Source organism: Malurus melanocephalus, unplaced genomic scaffold (assembly GCF_030028575.1).
Source record: "Malurus melanocephalus ecotype Western Australia unplaced genomic scaffold, MMel_1.1 scaffold_172, whole genome shotgun sequence".
NCBI classification, from domain to species: Eukaryota; Metazoa; Chordata; class Aves; order Passeriformes; family Maluridae; genus Malurus; species Malurus melanocephalus.
This window is the reverse complement of record NW_026623404.1, coordinates 1403464-1418518: the sequence shown is the minus strand read 5'-3', so window position 1 is coordinate 1418518 and position 15055 is coordinate 1403464. Positions and strand designations below refer to the sequence as shown.

Genomic DNA, 15055 nt, shown 5'->3' with positions numbered 1-15055 from the left:
TGATAGAGGGAGCCACAGTTAACATTCTTTATTGTCAGGTTTCAAGCCAGAATTATAATTCAACATTTTTTATTTGTACTGTATAAAAACTTGCACTGATAAAGCAATAAAAGCCCAGTTGTCTGGATCAGTAATCATGATGCTTCAGGAAATTTTAGAATAGCAGTTACATCTTACTTATCAATCAGTGGATGAATGCAGTAACAGCTACCACTCATAATTTTGATCAGAGAGCATTTAAGGCTGTGTTTCTGATGCTCCTTGGGCTACAGCTTCTGTATCAGTATTGCAGAAGCACCTCCTCCTCCATTGCAGATCCCTGCAAGACCATATTGTCCCGCTTTCAAAGCATGGGCCATGTGAACAACGATTCTTGCTCCAGACATTCTAAATACAAGGAAAAGGAAAGGACATCGCTTAGTTTAAGGGAAATTCTTAGTTTGACCCACACAGGGCAGTTGGCAGAATATAGTACCAACAAGAAGGCCCAACCCTTTCATCTACAGGCATATGTGATACAGAGGAAGTACTGGAGCTAGAGAGGAATAAACACAAAGGTTCTTAAACACCGAGTTTTGTGTATGTGTATCTAAAATTTCTTCAGGAGAAAGAAATTACCTCTGTGTCAGCGTGTATGTTACGAAGTATTTCTACATCGAGCAAAGCTCTTTCAAAGGAGGGAATACATCTCCCACAACCAAATCTATAATAATTATTAAATTCAAACATACTCCTATTTGCTTAAAGCTCTGTGCAAAGCAAAACACAGTGCTTATTTTGCTTACCCTATTGGATGTCCAAGAGAGACAGCACCTCCATTAACATTTACTTTCTGTGGATCAATGTCCAGCATTTTAATATTGGCCAGCACTACGACACTGAATGCTTCGTTAATTTCCCACATTGCAATATCTTCTTTTTTCAGGCCTGTCTGACTTAAAATCTAGAAATAACAAAAAATAATTACTACTATGAAAAAAATTAGGAAACTAATTATACAAATAATTGGTCTGTTTTGAAGTCAATAACTCAGGCTGCTCATACTCTGTTTCACAAATTCACATTTTGGAACCTCTGYCAGATGGGAAAAAGCAAAACTGAGAGACTGCAGCACAAATTTGAGTTTTCACCAAAGAAGCAGCAGAGAGTAGCCCATACCAAGGATACATTTCCATCACACACCAAGATTGCTGCTACAGTAAGTCAGTTTAAACTGACACAGTACTGCCTCACACCATATGCTTCTCTTCAGTTCCTTTTAGGACGAGTCTATCCTTGCATAACCGTATTTATTTTGCTTTTTAGCCATATAAGCTGCAAACCTTCAAAGGTGTAAACATGCCCAAAGTTGCTAAAAGCAGTATAGAATAATACTCTCTTTCAAAATAGCTGTGAGAAATGTTAGCTCTGAACATCTGCATTCCAGCCTTGATCCTCTGAAAAACATCGGTTCTTYGTATTTATGATATTATTATAATGTCAATCTTAATTCATGAAGGCCCACTGAGGGATAAACCAACAGTGGAATGCTAGGGAAGTTTTTCTTTTTTTTTTTTTAAACCCATTCAGTTTTATTCTTACCTTGGGAACAGCGTATGCAGGTGCAATTGGAAAGTCAATAGGATCGACAGCAGCATCTGCGAAAGCTGAAAAAAAATAATAAAAAGTGTTTAAAGACCTCGTGTTTTTTACCATCCATTAATTCTTTCATGCAAGCAGCAAACCCTGCCAAGATAGAAAAATTCTGAGTACCATGGTCCATGAAATAGATGCATCAAAAATTTAGTGCCCTAAAAGTAAGGACACAATAATATTTTCAGATTTTTAGTTTTACTATATATAGGAAATTCTGTTTATGGTCAAAAGTCTGCTAGTGTAACACTTGAAATTACAAGGATTGTACCGAGCAGATGCAGCATAATGTCAGGTAATGAGCCAAACAGGACTCCCAGTCTGTGAGCTCACTGGGAACATTTTCCAGGACTGTCCCAGAGATRAGAAAGATCATACCTACTATCTTAGCCAATGGTTTGACTTTCAGTCTCTTGGCTGCCTCTGTYGTCATCAGCACCAAAGCAGCTGCTCCATCATTTAGAGTACTGGCATTAGCAGCTGTAACAGTTCCTAGAAAAGGTAAAACATTCCTTAGACAGAGGTGAAAGTGTTACACAAAACAGCCTGTATTTATTCTGTTAAGGATTATTTTTCCCTGAGTTCAATGAACATGAAGTCTCAATCATATGGTGACACCTGTTGCACTGAGTCAACTAAAAATGAGGTAGTTTTTGATACCTGTTTGATTTAAACAAGCACAGCCACAGGTATTTGTATCCTTATCCCAGTGCTAATTTAGATCATGCCTTCCATGGCAGCTGCATTGCTGGCATTTTCACTGAATTCCAGCTCAGAAGGGGTTGTTTGAATTCCAGCTCAGAGGGGCAACTGTGAGTTAGCCAGGAAGGTTTATCAATTACAGATTCAGGAAGCAATGGCCACTCTAAAGGCAACATAGCTGCCACTGCAACAAGAGCCTCTACTTGCCTAAGCCAAGGGCAAAACCAGTCTGGGTCAGTCGTTTTTTAATGGATATCCCAAACAGAGGTACCCACTGGTTTAAGGTTCTTTTAATCCAATCCATGCTGTTGTACAGAATATTTCTTTATCTCAGCAGACATTTAAAAATAAAGGGTCTATTGTTGGGCATTCAAGCTCTTGTGAACAGTACACCTGACCCTGACAAAGTATCCTTGCACTTAGCAGAAAATTAAGTTCGTTTAACGATATTTACCATTTTCTTTTTGGAAAACAGTCTTCAGCTTCGGAACCTTACTGAAATCGACACGTTTGTATTCTTCATCTTCTTTCACTTCAGTATCTGGCTTTCCTGAAATTCAGATTTGGTTTGGTATTTTACAGAACATTCTTAGGACAGTCTAACAGGGTACTTTGACTAAATGCTGCCTTATATAAATAACTTACTTCAGTAAAAAAGTGCAAATGAACGTAAAATGCTCATCAAGACAGATGTTGACAAAAACTGAAAAAAAAAAACTATTCCTTAATTAAATTTACTCACAGCAAATCCATTTTTATTTCCCAGTGGCTGAACAAAAGGGACGAAGAGCATATCTTTAATGTAAATTAAAACACAGATGTCCTTAAGCTGTAACTGAATTCAATAGCTCATCTTTCACTTAGMCAAAAAAGAAAGAAGATACAGCGTGTAACATTAAGGAAAAATTGAAAAACAAAARCCAGACTACAGGTCACTGACTTCTGTTCACCAGAAAATCTGGTGAACAAAAGAAAATTCTTAGGTGATCAAAATTAACGTTCCTGAGATTTGCATGTTTAAACAACACAATTTGCACTGAACACACCTTTCCACAATACCTTTTTTGGAAATAGTGACAGGAACTATTTCATTTTTCAATACTCCTGAGTCCCAGGCTGTTTTGCTTTTGGTGTAAGATCCTATGGCGTAAATGTCTTGTTCCTCCCGGGAAATAGTGAACTTTTTTGCAGTATTCTCAGCACAGTTGCCCTTGGGGAAAACCAGGCCTGTTAGGTTTGGTATTTCTGAAGATGCAAAGCACAACTACAACAGAAAAAGACTCAACCAGCAGATTTCTAGAACTGAATRTGACTAATATTTGGTGTCCGTTTCTGATTTACACAGTCATGATCAAATAGTAACCTCTGGTTTTGAAATATCTTCAGATTTAGCAAATGTTTTCTGGATCCAGATGATCAAAGTCATAGAGGAATTTCCCTTACAAGTTTTCTCCCTTACAAGTGCTTTTCTTTTCTCCAATTAAAAAACTGCATGCAAAAGTAAGTTTTAAAGTGCTTACAGACATTGGTGACATCATTTTCCTAGTGTTTTCACTCTGTTATTACCTTGCCTATTCCAAAGATTACAAGAATAGGTCAACACACAGAGCTTAATTAGCCTTCAGAATCTATAAAAACTGTAGAAATAGAAGTATGCATCCCTTTTGCATAATAACGAATGAAATCAGTAGAATGCAATAACCRAATAATTTTATATATGGGTAAACCATGATTGTATTTATACACACACTATTCATTATCAACACTAAATATCCAATGACAACATYTTTTAAAAATAATCCCTTCTGTGTAATTATTGAATTTAAAGTCTTCCCTTCCTAGCATCAGCAACTCAAGACTATTGCAAAACACTGACAAGAGTGAGTTCCTAAGGCCATCCTATGGACTTTCTCATAGATTCTCACACGGACTGTTAAGGCTTTCTAAAAAACCTACAGGAGCTATAAGAAAGACAAAAGGCTCCAAAATACTGTCCCAGTCTACTAAAACTTTATGTATTACAACCAACTACTAAAGTTTTTCCTCACATAAGGGAACTATCAAAGCCGCCGTTTAGATTCCCATAAAATCTTCACAATTCAAAATCCATTTTAGCTGAAATGTGGGAATGAGTTTCTACCAATAGCCTAAGCACTACAGTACAAAAAGAATAGATCTGAATAAATACACACAAGTAAGGTCTGTATCAAATCTATGGGTCAAAGTAAAAATTCTTCATGACATGTTATCCTGTACCCCATCAAGAACACWAACTGATCAATCAATAATGCCCTACAGTTGTCAATTACCATTGGTAAAGGTCAGAAATATTCATAAGCTGAAAGTAGCTATTCTCTTTTCAAACTTTTCTTCCCTGGTGATTATTCTTGACTATCTTTGCATCAGTTGTTTTCTAAACCCATCCTAAGTTTGCTCTTGTCTGTGCAATTTAAGTTACCCTGCTGATGAGTAAGCACACCAGATGACTGAAATCTTCCCACAGAAGATATGAGATATGTACATTGGGGGAGGGAAAAAACATGAGCCTGCTGGATCCTACAGAGCAGGTACTCTCCAAGATGCCAAGTAACTTTAATGCTCTCTTCCTCAGATACAGCAATAGCAATCCATCAGTAGCAGAATTATTTTTTCTCTTAATCCCTGCTTTAGGATATTCAGACTTCAGAGAGAGGTAAATACTAACACACAAATTGCTGTGCTATTTTGGTGTCCAGCCCCTCCATTACAGCTACTGCAGGAAACCTGGAAATRGAAGACTTTTTCCTCCTCATTTCCAGGCTTGCTTGATGAAGCAGCTTCTTAGCAACTACAAGCAAGCTCCTCAGAGCTTCATCAGGTCTGTAGTTGATATATTGGCACTGTGCAGGAATATTTACCATATGGATATGGTTGTAAGCATCTGTCAGCCCATCTTTCACTATCAGGTCTTCCAGCTTTACTCCTCCATAAGGTGTTGCCCCTCTGCTCATCGTATAGGGAACATTAGACATGCTCTCCATTCCACCAGCAACCATGACATCCTGCCCAAAGGAAACAAGCCAAAATTAACAATCTTGCAATGTGTTTTCCAAGACTTGTAGGAAAAAATACTAGCAAAGGTTTAAGCATGGGTGTTTCATATTTCTGAGGAGTCTTAGAGAAAGGAAAAGAAACCTTTTAAGCATTTAAAAAGCTAACAGCAGGAGTAACTGAAGTTTGTAATCTACCCTGGCAGCACAAGTGGACTGCCGTGTGGTATGCAGCTGTTGAAAGCAGCAAGACCCACGTTGATCTCTTAGACTCTTATGTCAAAAGATTCAAAAGATCAAATTAGAAATTTTATTTTTATAGGTTCTTTTTTTCCTGAAAGTTTCTAATTTTTCTTCTTCATTCCAAGATCCATATCCCTTTGGAACAAACARTAGTCAGAATATGAAGAGACAGGAGATTTACAAGTACCTGCAGTCTTACATAATACTGTTTCATCTTACTATGTAAAAACAGATGTCTTACAATATGGTTTTATCATCTGAAAAGGCCACAAAAAAAAGACACATTAGTATTTAATGATTACATAACTTGAATAATTATGGGCATTTATAAGTTAYTGTACTTTTCAAGTTAAACAAAGCAAACAGAACAGTGGAAAACAGTGGAAACAGGAAAGCTATAGGGACTATAGCCACTGTTCATCAGACTATTGCCCCAAAATCCCTAGGATTTCAGGATGTGAAGAATAGACACAGTGGTRTTTAATGGCATATTTGAAATACAAATAAATATAAGAAAAATACATAGAAGTGCAAGTCCTTAAGAGTTCCACAGTGCTATTCATGTAAACTAAAAAACATTTTACACAAAACAGTAAGAAGATGAAAACTTTTTTGTTTTTTTTCAAGTTAAGACTCAGAGAAACAATGGCTTAATTCAGAACAGATTATAAACTATGTCTAGGAACAGTGATATGAAGCAATAAAGAAGAGAAAGAAGGCTGGAGACAAAACTGAAAAGCAAGATAAATTGGAAAGAACTGGAGAGGGAGCCAATACAATTGTTTATAYAGTGGTGTACACTGACTCAAGACACTGGGAACCATCACTGACTGTCATTCCACAGATACCTCACAGTTCACAGCCAGGAAAAACAAACCAATATGAACTCCCCTCCCCTAATTTATTACTCTAAGACACTAAAACTGGCTGAGTCTCTGCTTTTGCTGAGATTGGCAGCACAGCTCATATGATTAATTCAGCTGAAAACTCCAGTTCTATTCAGAGCTCATGGCCTACATCTGTCAAACCAACCTAAGGCACAACCACTCTCAGAGTCATTGGATATAAATGACTAAATCCAAATGTAGCTGTTTACAAAGACATGCTGGACCAGGTTCAAAGTCTGGTGACAAGATTTCCACCAATTTCATCAGGCCCCAGATAAAGYGCTGCTCTCTGCAGGGCAAGGCCAAAGCAATATAGCAGTTGCTTAACTCCAGTTACACTGTGATTTCCATAGAAGGGACACCAGAACCTAAATATTTTAACTTTTGCTCCAAACACACACATAAAAGTACTCCTCATTTATGAGCCACTTTGTAAGCCAAAAATATATATTGAACTGATTATATTTTCACTTCCAGAACCAAAGATGCTACCAAAATGCTTTGGGTATGGAATTAAAAACAAAACTGAAATGTCTTCCTCCACATTCACACTTCTCCCACATTCTTTGCTGCACAGTATTTAATGACTTACTGCAAATGATGCATTCTCTTATCCTCCCATCAAGTGATAGTATTTTTCCCATTGTATAGAAAATATTGGAAAAAAGTTAACAGAGATGAGCAATTCCCCTTCATCAAGCTCTTTAATGAATACTTATTCAGCAACAATAAATTCCTTTTCTTCTAAAACTATATAAAAAGCCTGAAAAATCTTTAGTGTACTTGGAAACAACATTGCTTGAACAGGTGTACTGAATTCATTTCAGTGTTAAAAGTATCTGAAAGTCAGGTCTATAAAAATTTCTTCCGATTTTCAAAACTGAAAGCTTGAAAATTCCTTTCATTATATTTTGGGGGCTGAATTGGTAGGTGGGGTGGAGGTAGAGCAGTAGAGAGATGATGTGAATACCCCCCAAAAGAATCCACCCTGTTTATCAGCTCTAAAACATATTTGACAATTTTCCARTTAGAATATGTATTTTTTCTGGTTTAAACGAAAACATACTTAAATGACTACAAAATTAGGGTTGCATAAACAAAACAAACCCTTGCTAATTATTTATTATCCCAAGCCAAAACACAATCCCAAATCAAAGAGCACAGTCATTGGTAGGACAGGATCTAGAACATTAACTGTGTGKTTTTTCCACAGAACAGCACTAAAATCCACATACCTGACTCCCACACATCAGGCTTTGTGCTGCCATCATGATGGATTTCATCCCTGAAGCACAGACTTTATTGACAGTTGTAGTAGGTGTGGCGATTGGCAGACCTGAGTCAAAGAAGTTGTTTGAACAACTGTGTTATTTAAAGGGTAGACACTTAATATTTYATTGGTGTTTCAGCAACATTTCATATGGCACCAATTTTTATCTAAGCCCAGGAYGTCCAGCTTGCACTATTTAGCCTGCCAGGGCAGTTTATCTACCCTTCTCCATAGTTACCATCCTTCTTGGAGACTCCTGTTGTTTCACGCCTTCCAGCAACTGACTTGTGATAAAGGGGAAAGCAAGGAAATGGAAAATCAAGGAAGGCACTGCAGTACTACTCCTGTTCCCAAAACCCCGATCCCTGCCTCTAAGAAGCTTCCAAGGCTGAAAAAGCATTAAGAAGCTGCAGAATTTAGCAACTGGTAACAAGACAGACCACGGACCAGGCTGGGCAGGGCTCTGAGCAACCTGATCTAGTGGAAGGTGTTCCTGCCCACAGCAGTGGACTTGGAAGTAGATCTTTAAGGTCCCTTCCAACCCAAATAACTCCACAATTCTGTGAAAGAAAAGAACCATAYTTATCACTTTGCCTTACAAGGAAGCAGTTACTTCTCCCTCAAAAATATACAGGGACAGGGCCAAGAAAGTATACAGTTCTTCCCTGACCCCATAGGCTTTTCTAGAAACATGCTTAGGTATGGAATCTCATCCTCACAGAAAACAGAAGAGTGTAATGGCATACATTGAGTTGAAGGAAACTCAGTRACTCCTTATCCAGTAAGATCTAAGAAAAATTATATACTGAACCAAAAAAAGGCTGTTTGGTAAAAGATTCAGAACAGCATACACCATTAATGTAAAGTACTGCAGAATTACCACCCTGGTCTCCARTAGTCTTCTCCAGGTTCTGCAAACACTGTAGGCAGTAGCATCCTGYTTACGTGAGAGCAGCATGCATCCTTCACCCACCACATGGAAAAAAGCGTACACACATGGTCCTGACAAGGCTGCCCACCACTCTGCTTTAACTCACAGCAAAACACACTCCAGCTACGTAAGGACAGAAAGCCTTCACCCTCAGTGTCAAGAGAATGAATACCTGCACCCAAGACTGCCTGTCTTGCTGGAGCTTGTCCTTGTCCAGCCTGCAGGACATTGCCCATATAGGCCTCTTTCACTTCCTCTGCAGGKATACCTATAAAACAAAATTGTTTTAATTCAGGATCCTTTTGACAAAGGTTCCCACAGAAGTTTTTYATCAAAGACTAGTGAAACTTGCCACATCCAACTCATGTTCTAACAGCACTCAGGCTCCTGTGGGTGCATCCCAGATCTCTACCCTCTACCCATATTCACAGAATATAGTAAACTGGCAGCCCTCAGAGAAGAGAATTTCCTTAGCACCCTGCAGAACAAGCTACAGTTAGTTCACTAAAGTCAGCGTTTCCAAGTCTCAGTAACCACTGAGAAGCTAAATTTTCATTTCATTTTAAATACACAAAACCTTTTATGTGCTTCAATTGTGTCTAAAGAGAGTTGGTCGTTTGTTTGTTTAGTAAGGGCAAGCCAAGGCCACAACAAGTTGCCACCAGAGAGAAGAGGCCTGYTCTCCTGCTGCATCTCTTGCAACACCACTGGTGTCCAAATTCTTGTGATACTAACCCTCCTCTCTCCGAAAAAGACTTTTTTGATTTCTAGATTGAAACCATCAAAAGACTCATAAGGCTGTCCTTTGAGTGCATGTGCCCACATTAAAAACGGACAGGGAAAGGAAAGGCCACTGGTCTCAACAACAAGTAGCTTTTGCATCAGCTTACACATGTCATAAAAGCTCATCCCAAAAAAACAATTAGCATRTTTCAATCATATTTGGACTAGCTCAGATATCCCTAGGTAATATTGTACACCTAGAGGCAGCACTTAATTCAGATTGAACCAAAGCCTGACAGTCAACTTTACCTGAATGACATTTGTGGATAGACTTAAAAATGCCACAGGAGAAAAAAAACACAGGACATTCTGGTTTTTTTTACATTACCAAGCAATTGAAAAAGATACAGAATAATGCTGTTCTGAGCCACTTGAGGTTTTCTTCGTCACAGGATAAAAAATGAATATACATACCTGCTCTGTCAATTGCTCCTTTAATTGCAATGGAACCAAGTTTGGCAGCTGGCAAAGATGAAAGGGATCCTTGGAAAGATCCAATTGGTGTCCTCACAGCACTTGCTATCACCACCTCCTAAGGGCAGAAGAATGGAGTAAAAGTCAGTCTCTCTCACAATTGCACACATATACCACTATTTTTTAATGTATCCACTCATTCTTTCATTGATGTCACAGCTTCTCTTTTATGCTCCAAGTGTTTCAGAGCACTCAAATCTTTATTAATGCATGCAGCATGGAGAGTAAATGTAAAATCAGTGTGCAGCCACAGCACTACAACCTCAGGATCATGGAGCTGTGGTGACATGGCTCCAATGGCTGGAGCATTGCATGCARGGATAAGGGCTTTTTAGGAAGGACAGGCCAAGATGACAAAGAAGGAGGGGAAGAGGAGGAGGCTTGCCCTTTATGTGACAGAACAGCTGRAGTRCATTGAGCTYAGCCTTGGACTCGATGATGTTTGCRAGAATCYCAARCACCCTGGAGCAAAGGGGGAAAGCTGGTTAATGTCCAAAGATTACTCCTTCCAAGCTCCAGAGCAGTCCATTSCAGCAAGCAGTTAAGTCAGGTAAAAACAGCAGGATRGACACCAAAACTCATACACAAAAATGAACCATACAGGAGATGGAAATGGGGACTGCAAATCTGGCAYATGGGCTGAGCATGCAGGGATGAGGTTATGAAAGCCAAGAATTGAATCTGGCAAKGGATGTCAAAGGCAACAGGAAGAGCTTCCATGAGCACTAAGAAGCGTGGAAAATATGAGCCTGCTGCTGAACAGAGCACAGGACATGGTGACAAAGGACAAAGCTGAAGTACTGAATGCCTTCTTTGCCTCATTCTTCAAGTACTAAGACCAGCCTTCARAAATCCCAGACCCCAGAAACTGGGGAGAGCATGGAGAAAGGAAGGTGTACGCTTAGTGGAAGAGGAACAARTCAGGGCAAACTGGACCTACATAAATCCATGGTCTCTGATCAGATTTGCCCATGAGTGCTGCAGGAGCTGGCAAGTGACTTTTTAAGGTCACTCTCAATAGTGTTGGAATGGTCACAGCAATTGTGACAGGTGTCCAAGGACTGGAGAAAAGCCAAGCAGCACTCCTATCCCCAAGGAGAGTAAGAAAAAGGACCCAGGGAACWACAGGTTAGTCAGCCTCACCCTAAGCCCTGGAAAGGTGACAAAACAACTAATAGTGAAAACCATTTTTTACATGAACACAAACAAGAAAATCATYAGGAGTCATCAGCATGGATTCACCAGGGCAGCCAGGCTCAGACAAACTACCAAACCTTCTACAGTGAAGTGACTGGTTTGGTAGATGAGGGGAGAGCAGACATTGTCTGYCTAGACCACAGTGAACCTTCACCACTGTCTCCCATAAGATTCTCACACAGAAGCCAATGAAGTATGGGCTGGATAAGCAGAGTGAGGTGGATAGAAAATGGCTGAATGGCCAGCCTGGGAGWAGTGATAGTGGCACAAAGTCTGGCTGGAGATAAGTTACCAGTGATGTGCCCCCGGGGTCAGTACTGGGCCCAGTCCTGTTTAACATCTTCATTAATGAAGCGGATGATGGTACAGAGCACCCTCAGCAGGTTTGCTGGTGACACCAAGCTGGGAGGAACAGCTGATACACCAGAGTATTGTGCTGCCACACAGAAAACTTCAACAGGGGCACCTCATCCAGGTATATGAATACTGGAGAGAGGGTGCAAAGAAGGCAGAGCCAAACTCTTTTCAGCRGTGCCAAGTGACAGGACCAGTGGGCACAAACTGATACAAAGGAGCTCCCACTGAACATAAGGAAACACTTCTCCGCTCGGAGAAGTTCCCAGGTCCCAGCAGAACAAATCAGCAGTACTTTACGACACTGTATGATGTTCAGCCCTATACTAGTAGCCCCTCARAACAAATAACTCTTAATCTCTTAGCTTTAGTGTTGCAGCCACATGTCTACTTGAGAGTGAGTAGCACAAGAACATGTCAGACCTCTGGCTGCCCCGGGCAGCAGCAATGTATTGGTTTCTCCATCTGTATTGGTTTCAGGGGAAGTTAAGCATAAAACTTTACAGGGTTTGGTCGTGAGGTTTTGTCATTTAGACAGACAGACAAAGAAAGAAAACACTAGAAAAAAAATAAACAAAGACAAATGATACTTGTTTAAAACTAAGAAGGGATGCCTATTACTGTAACACCTTCACCATGATTGACTTCAGTGAYAGTAACATACTTGCCCTCATCTTTTATGTTGTAACAGCAAGTTGCAGGGTAACACRAACAATTTCAAAGGGATCAGTTTATATCTCCWGTCTTTTCCCATTCTGGGTCCATAGTTACATGAAGCTTACGTCAGCTGACAAAATTTCTATTTTTGTCCCACACTATCAAACACTTGGCAAATGAAAATAAAAATGGCAATCTGACTTCTATTACAGTTTTCTCAGTAAAATGTGGCTTGAACACAAGTGACATTGACTTTAAAGCAGTTCTTTTGTGATTTTCTTAAAAATGTCAGTGATTAACAAACAAATTTTAAATAGCATTTTATTAGTCAGATAGTGCTTTATACTTACATTTAAAGTACGCTGTGATGCATAGCCACGGCTTGTGTATTTCAGAGCCTGAAAATAAGAAAATGCTCAGAAATTCATATGAAGAAAGCCAATGCCATGATGTTTCAGTAATGTACCATTTTCATAGAAGTCATTAATATCTAAGAAACACTGAAAAAATATTAAAAAAATCGTAACATGACTTTTAAAAGAAGTGTAGTATAATACAGTCCCACCGTAACATCTGTGATAAAATGTTTTCCGAAAAATAACCCATACTCCTTCAAAAACAAAACCCAATTCGTTCTGTCCAAGTGTGTTATCTACAGCTACAGCATATGTGASTGGTGTTATCTTGAAAAAGTTAACTAGCCCCTCTGCTTGCTTCCCTGGACTTTGGGTCATTCATTCCTGTCATTAACTCCACTGCTTTTCAAACAGTGGCAGTTTGCATCTMCAGTTTCCATTCCCTYGGTCTTCCATGAACCAAAATGASGATAATGAATTCAGAACATCACACCAAAATAGGATAATAAAACCAAGAAAAAGGGATTATTTGAGCAGTCTAATTCACCAGCTAGTAGCTCCATCTAATCAAGCAGTGCAAAGATACAAAATTATATCTGCAGGCACAGTTTCGTATATTAACAGAATGATCTTTCCATYAGTGGTTTAAACCACTTTCTTCAGCCATTTCCTCAGACAACATTCCAGCACACTGAAAACTTCTGGTCATTACTGTATTACAACTAAACAAATACTAATTAAAAACAAATGCTTAAGGACACCACAAGAACACCACCATTTTTATAAATTAGAGAATGCCTTCTGGTTGTGCCCGCAACACGAAAGTTTAGTCTGTTTCTCCTAATCATTTAACAACTTCAACTAACCAAAGACTAATTGTTGTTTGATTATTGTTTTGTTTACAGGTTTGGGGACTTTTGTTYGTCTTTTTTTTTCTCCCTAGCTCAGGTTATAATAGGCAGCAGGAAGTTTTAAATTAAACTTCTCCCTGAAAAGGAATTATGTTCCTACAGGGCTTTTGACAGCAGTGCTTTCAATAGTTARTGTCAAAAAAACATAGCCAAACAAAAACCCTGCCGAGCAAAATAAATACCTATACTACCGAAAAATACCCTTACTGCACAACGTCTGAATTTTAAACCGGGCAAACCAGATAATTGTTTACCAAGTGCAACTGGCTTAGAAGTGTTCTGCTAGGAGTGCTCATGCCCCGTTGTCGATTACAGATTACTTAAAAAAAAAAAAAAAAAAAAGTCAAAAAAAAAGCAGCAGCGCCCCATTTCTACAGCTGGTAAAATGCAACCTTCAGCTTTGCATATGGCAATTCGGATGCGATCCACCTGCCCTCCTTTTCTTCTCAGCACAGCTTTCTGCCGCCGCGTCGAACACCAGCGCCCCAGGCAAGGCAGGCACAGCCRGCAGCTGCATCCCAGCGCCCAGCTGAGAAACAATACCTACAGGTGCAATTTTATATATTTATATTGCTTAATTAGAGAACTCCAACGCGCTTCCTGTCCCGCCTGGAGACAGCTGCTGCGCATCCCTATGGCTGCAGCGAGTGCCGGATGGTCCAAGGGCGCTGGATGGGGCAGCTGACTGCGCASGAAGGCGCTGGAGCGCCGGGAGAGGGCTCGGCACTCCCGGCGCCSACAGTGGAAAAAGCCGCGCTCTGGATCGCGGATAAAGGTTCCGCCGTGCTTACTGCGGGGCCCGGGCGTGCGAGGGCGGGACAGACCGCCCTTCACCCAGCAGCGGCTTCACCTCACCCCCCACCCGGCCCGGGACCCTCTCCCTCCCCTCGGCTCCCTCCCTGGGCCGGGGGTCCCGCAAAGGTGAGGGGATGGGGCGCAGCCGGCCCATCCGCAGGGGCGGTGTGACCTTGGCGGAGCCTTTCCGACCCGGCGGCTGGGTCGGGACTGCGCAGGGAAGGAGAAGGGAAGGCCGGGGTYGCCTCACCCGCAGCAGCCCCGCGGCCGGACGCCGCCCGCAAAGCATAGCCCCCGCTGCCGCCGCCATGTTCCCGCCGGCGCCCCCGTCACCTTCACCGCCACCCCCACCACCGCCTGCAGCCGGCGGGGCCACGCCCCCTCCCCGCTGCCATTGGTCCCGCGGCCCGGGGCGGTGCCACGCCCGCCCCGCCATTGGCTGCTGCGGAAGGCGGGTGGCGGCGTCAGAGGGGCTGGGCTGGGAGGGGCGGGGGTCTGAGGGGCCGCTGCTGCCGCGAGCGCAGAACTTGCGTACCCCGGGAACCGCGTTGGACTGGACATGAGGAGGAATTTCTTCACAGGAAGGGTGATTAGACACTGCAGTAGACTGCCCAGAGAGGCGGTGGAGTCATTGTCCCTGGAGGTGTTTAAAGAAGGAGTGGGCGTGGGACGCAGTGCCATGGTCTGGTTAGAATGGCGGTGTTAGGCCACCGKTTGGACTCGATGATCCCAGAGGTCTTTTCCAACCTAAYTGATTTTGTGATTCTGTRATTCCGCAACKCCAGGCRCGTTCYTTTCGSCGGCGGTGCTGCCGCTCGAGGGCCACACGGGGCG

The 15055-nt window shown here is 41.3% G+C and overlaps 1 protein-coding gene across 1 annotated transcript; it reads right to left on the bottom strand.

The window, feature by feature from the left end:
* Positions 1–13: 13 nt before the first annotated feature.
* Positions 14–14559, bottom strand: ACAT1 (acetyl-CoA acetyltransferase 1). The gene is made up of 12 exons (XM_057372498.1): positions 14472–14559; positions 12510–12557; positions 9892–10009; positions 8867–8962; positions 7729–7829; positions 5232–5375; positions 3394–3544; positions 2789–2884; positions 2011–2124; positions 1582–1646; positions 786–943; positions 14–387 (listed from the first exon to the last, which is right to left on the bottom strand). Exons 1-12 carry the CDS (start codon positions 14529–14531, stop codon positions 267–269), a joined length of 1272 nt encoding a protein of 423 aa, XP_057228481.1. The 5' UTR covers positions 14532–14559; the 3' UTR covers positions 14–266.
* Positions 14560–15055: the final 496 nt, after the last annotated feature.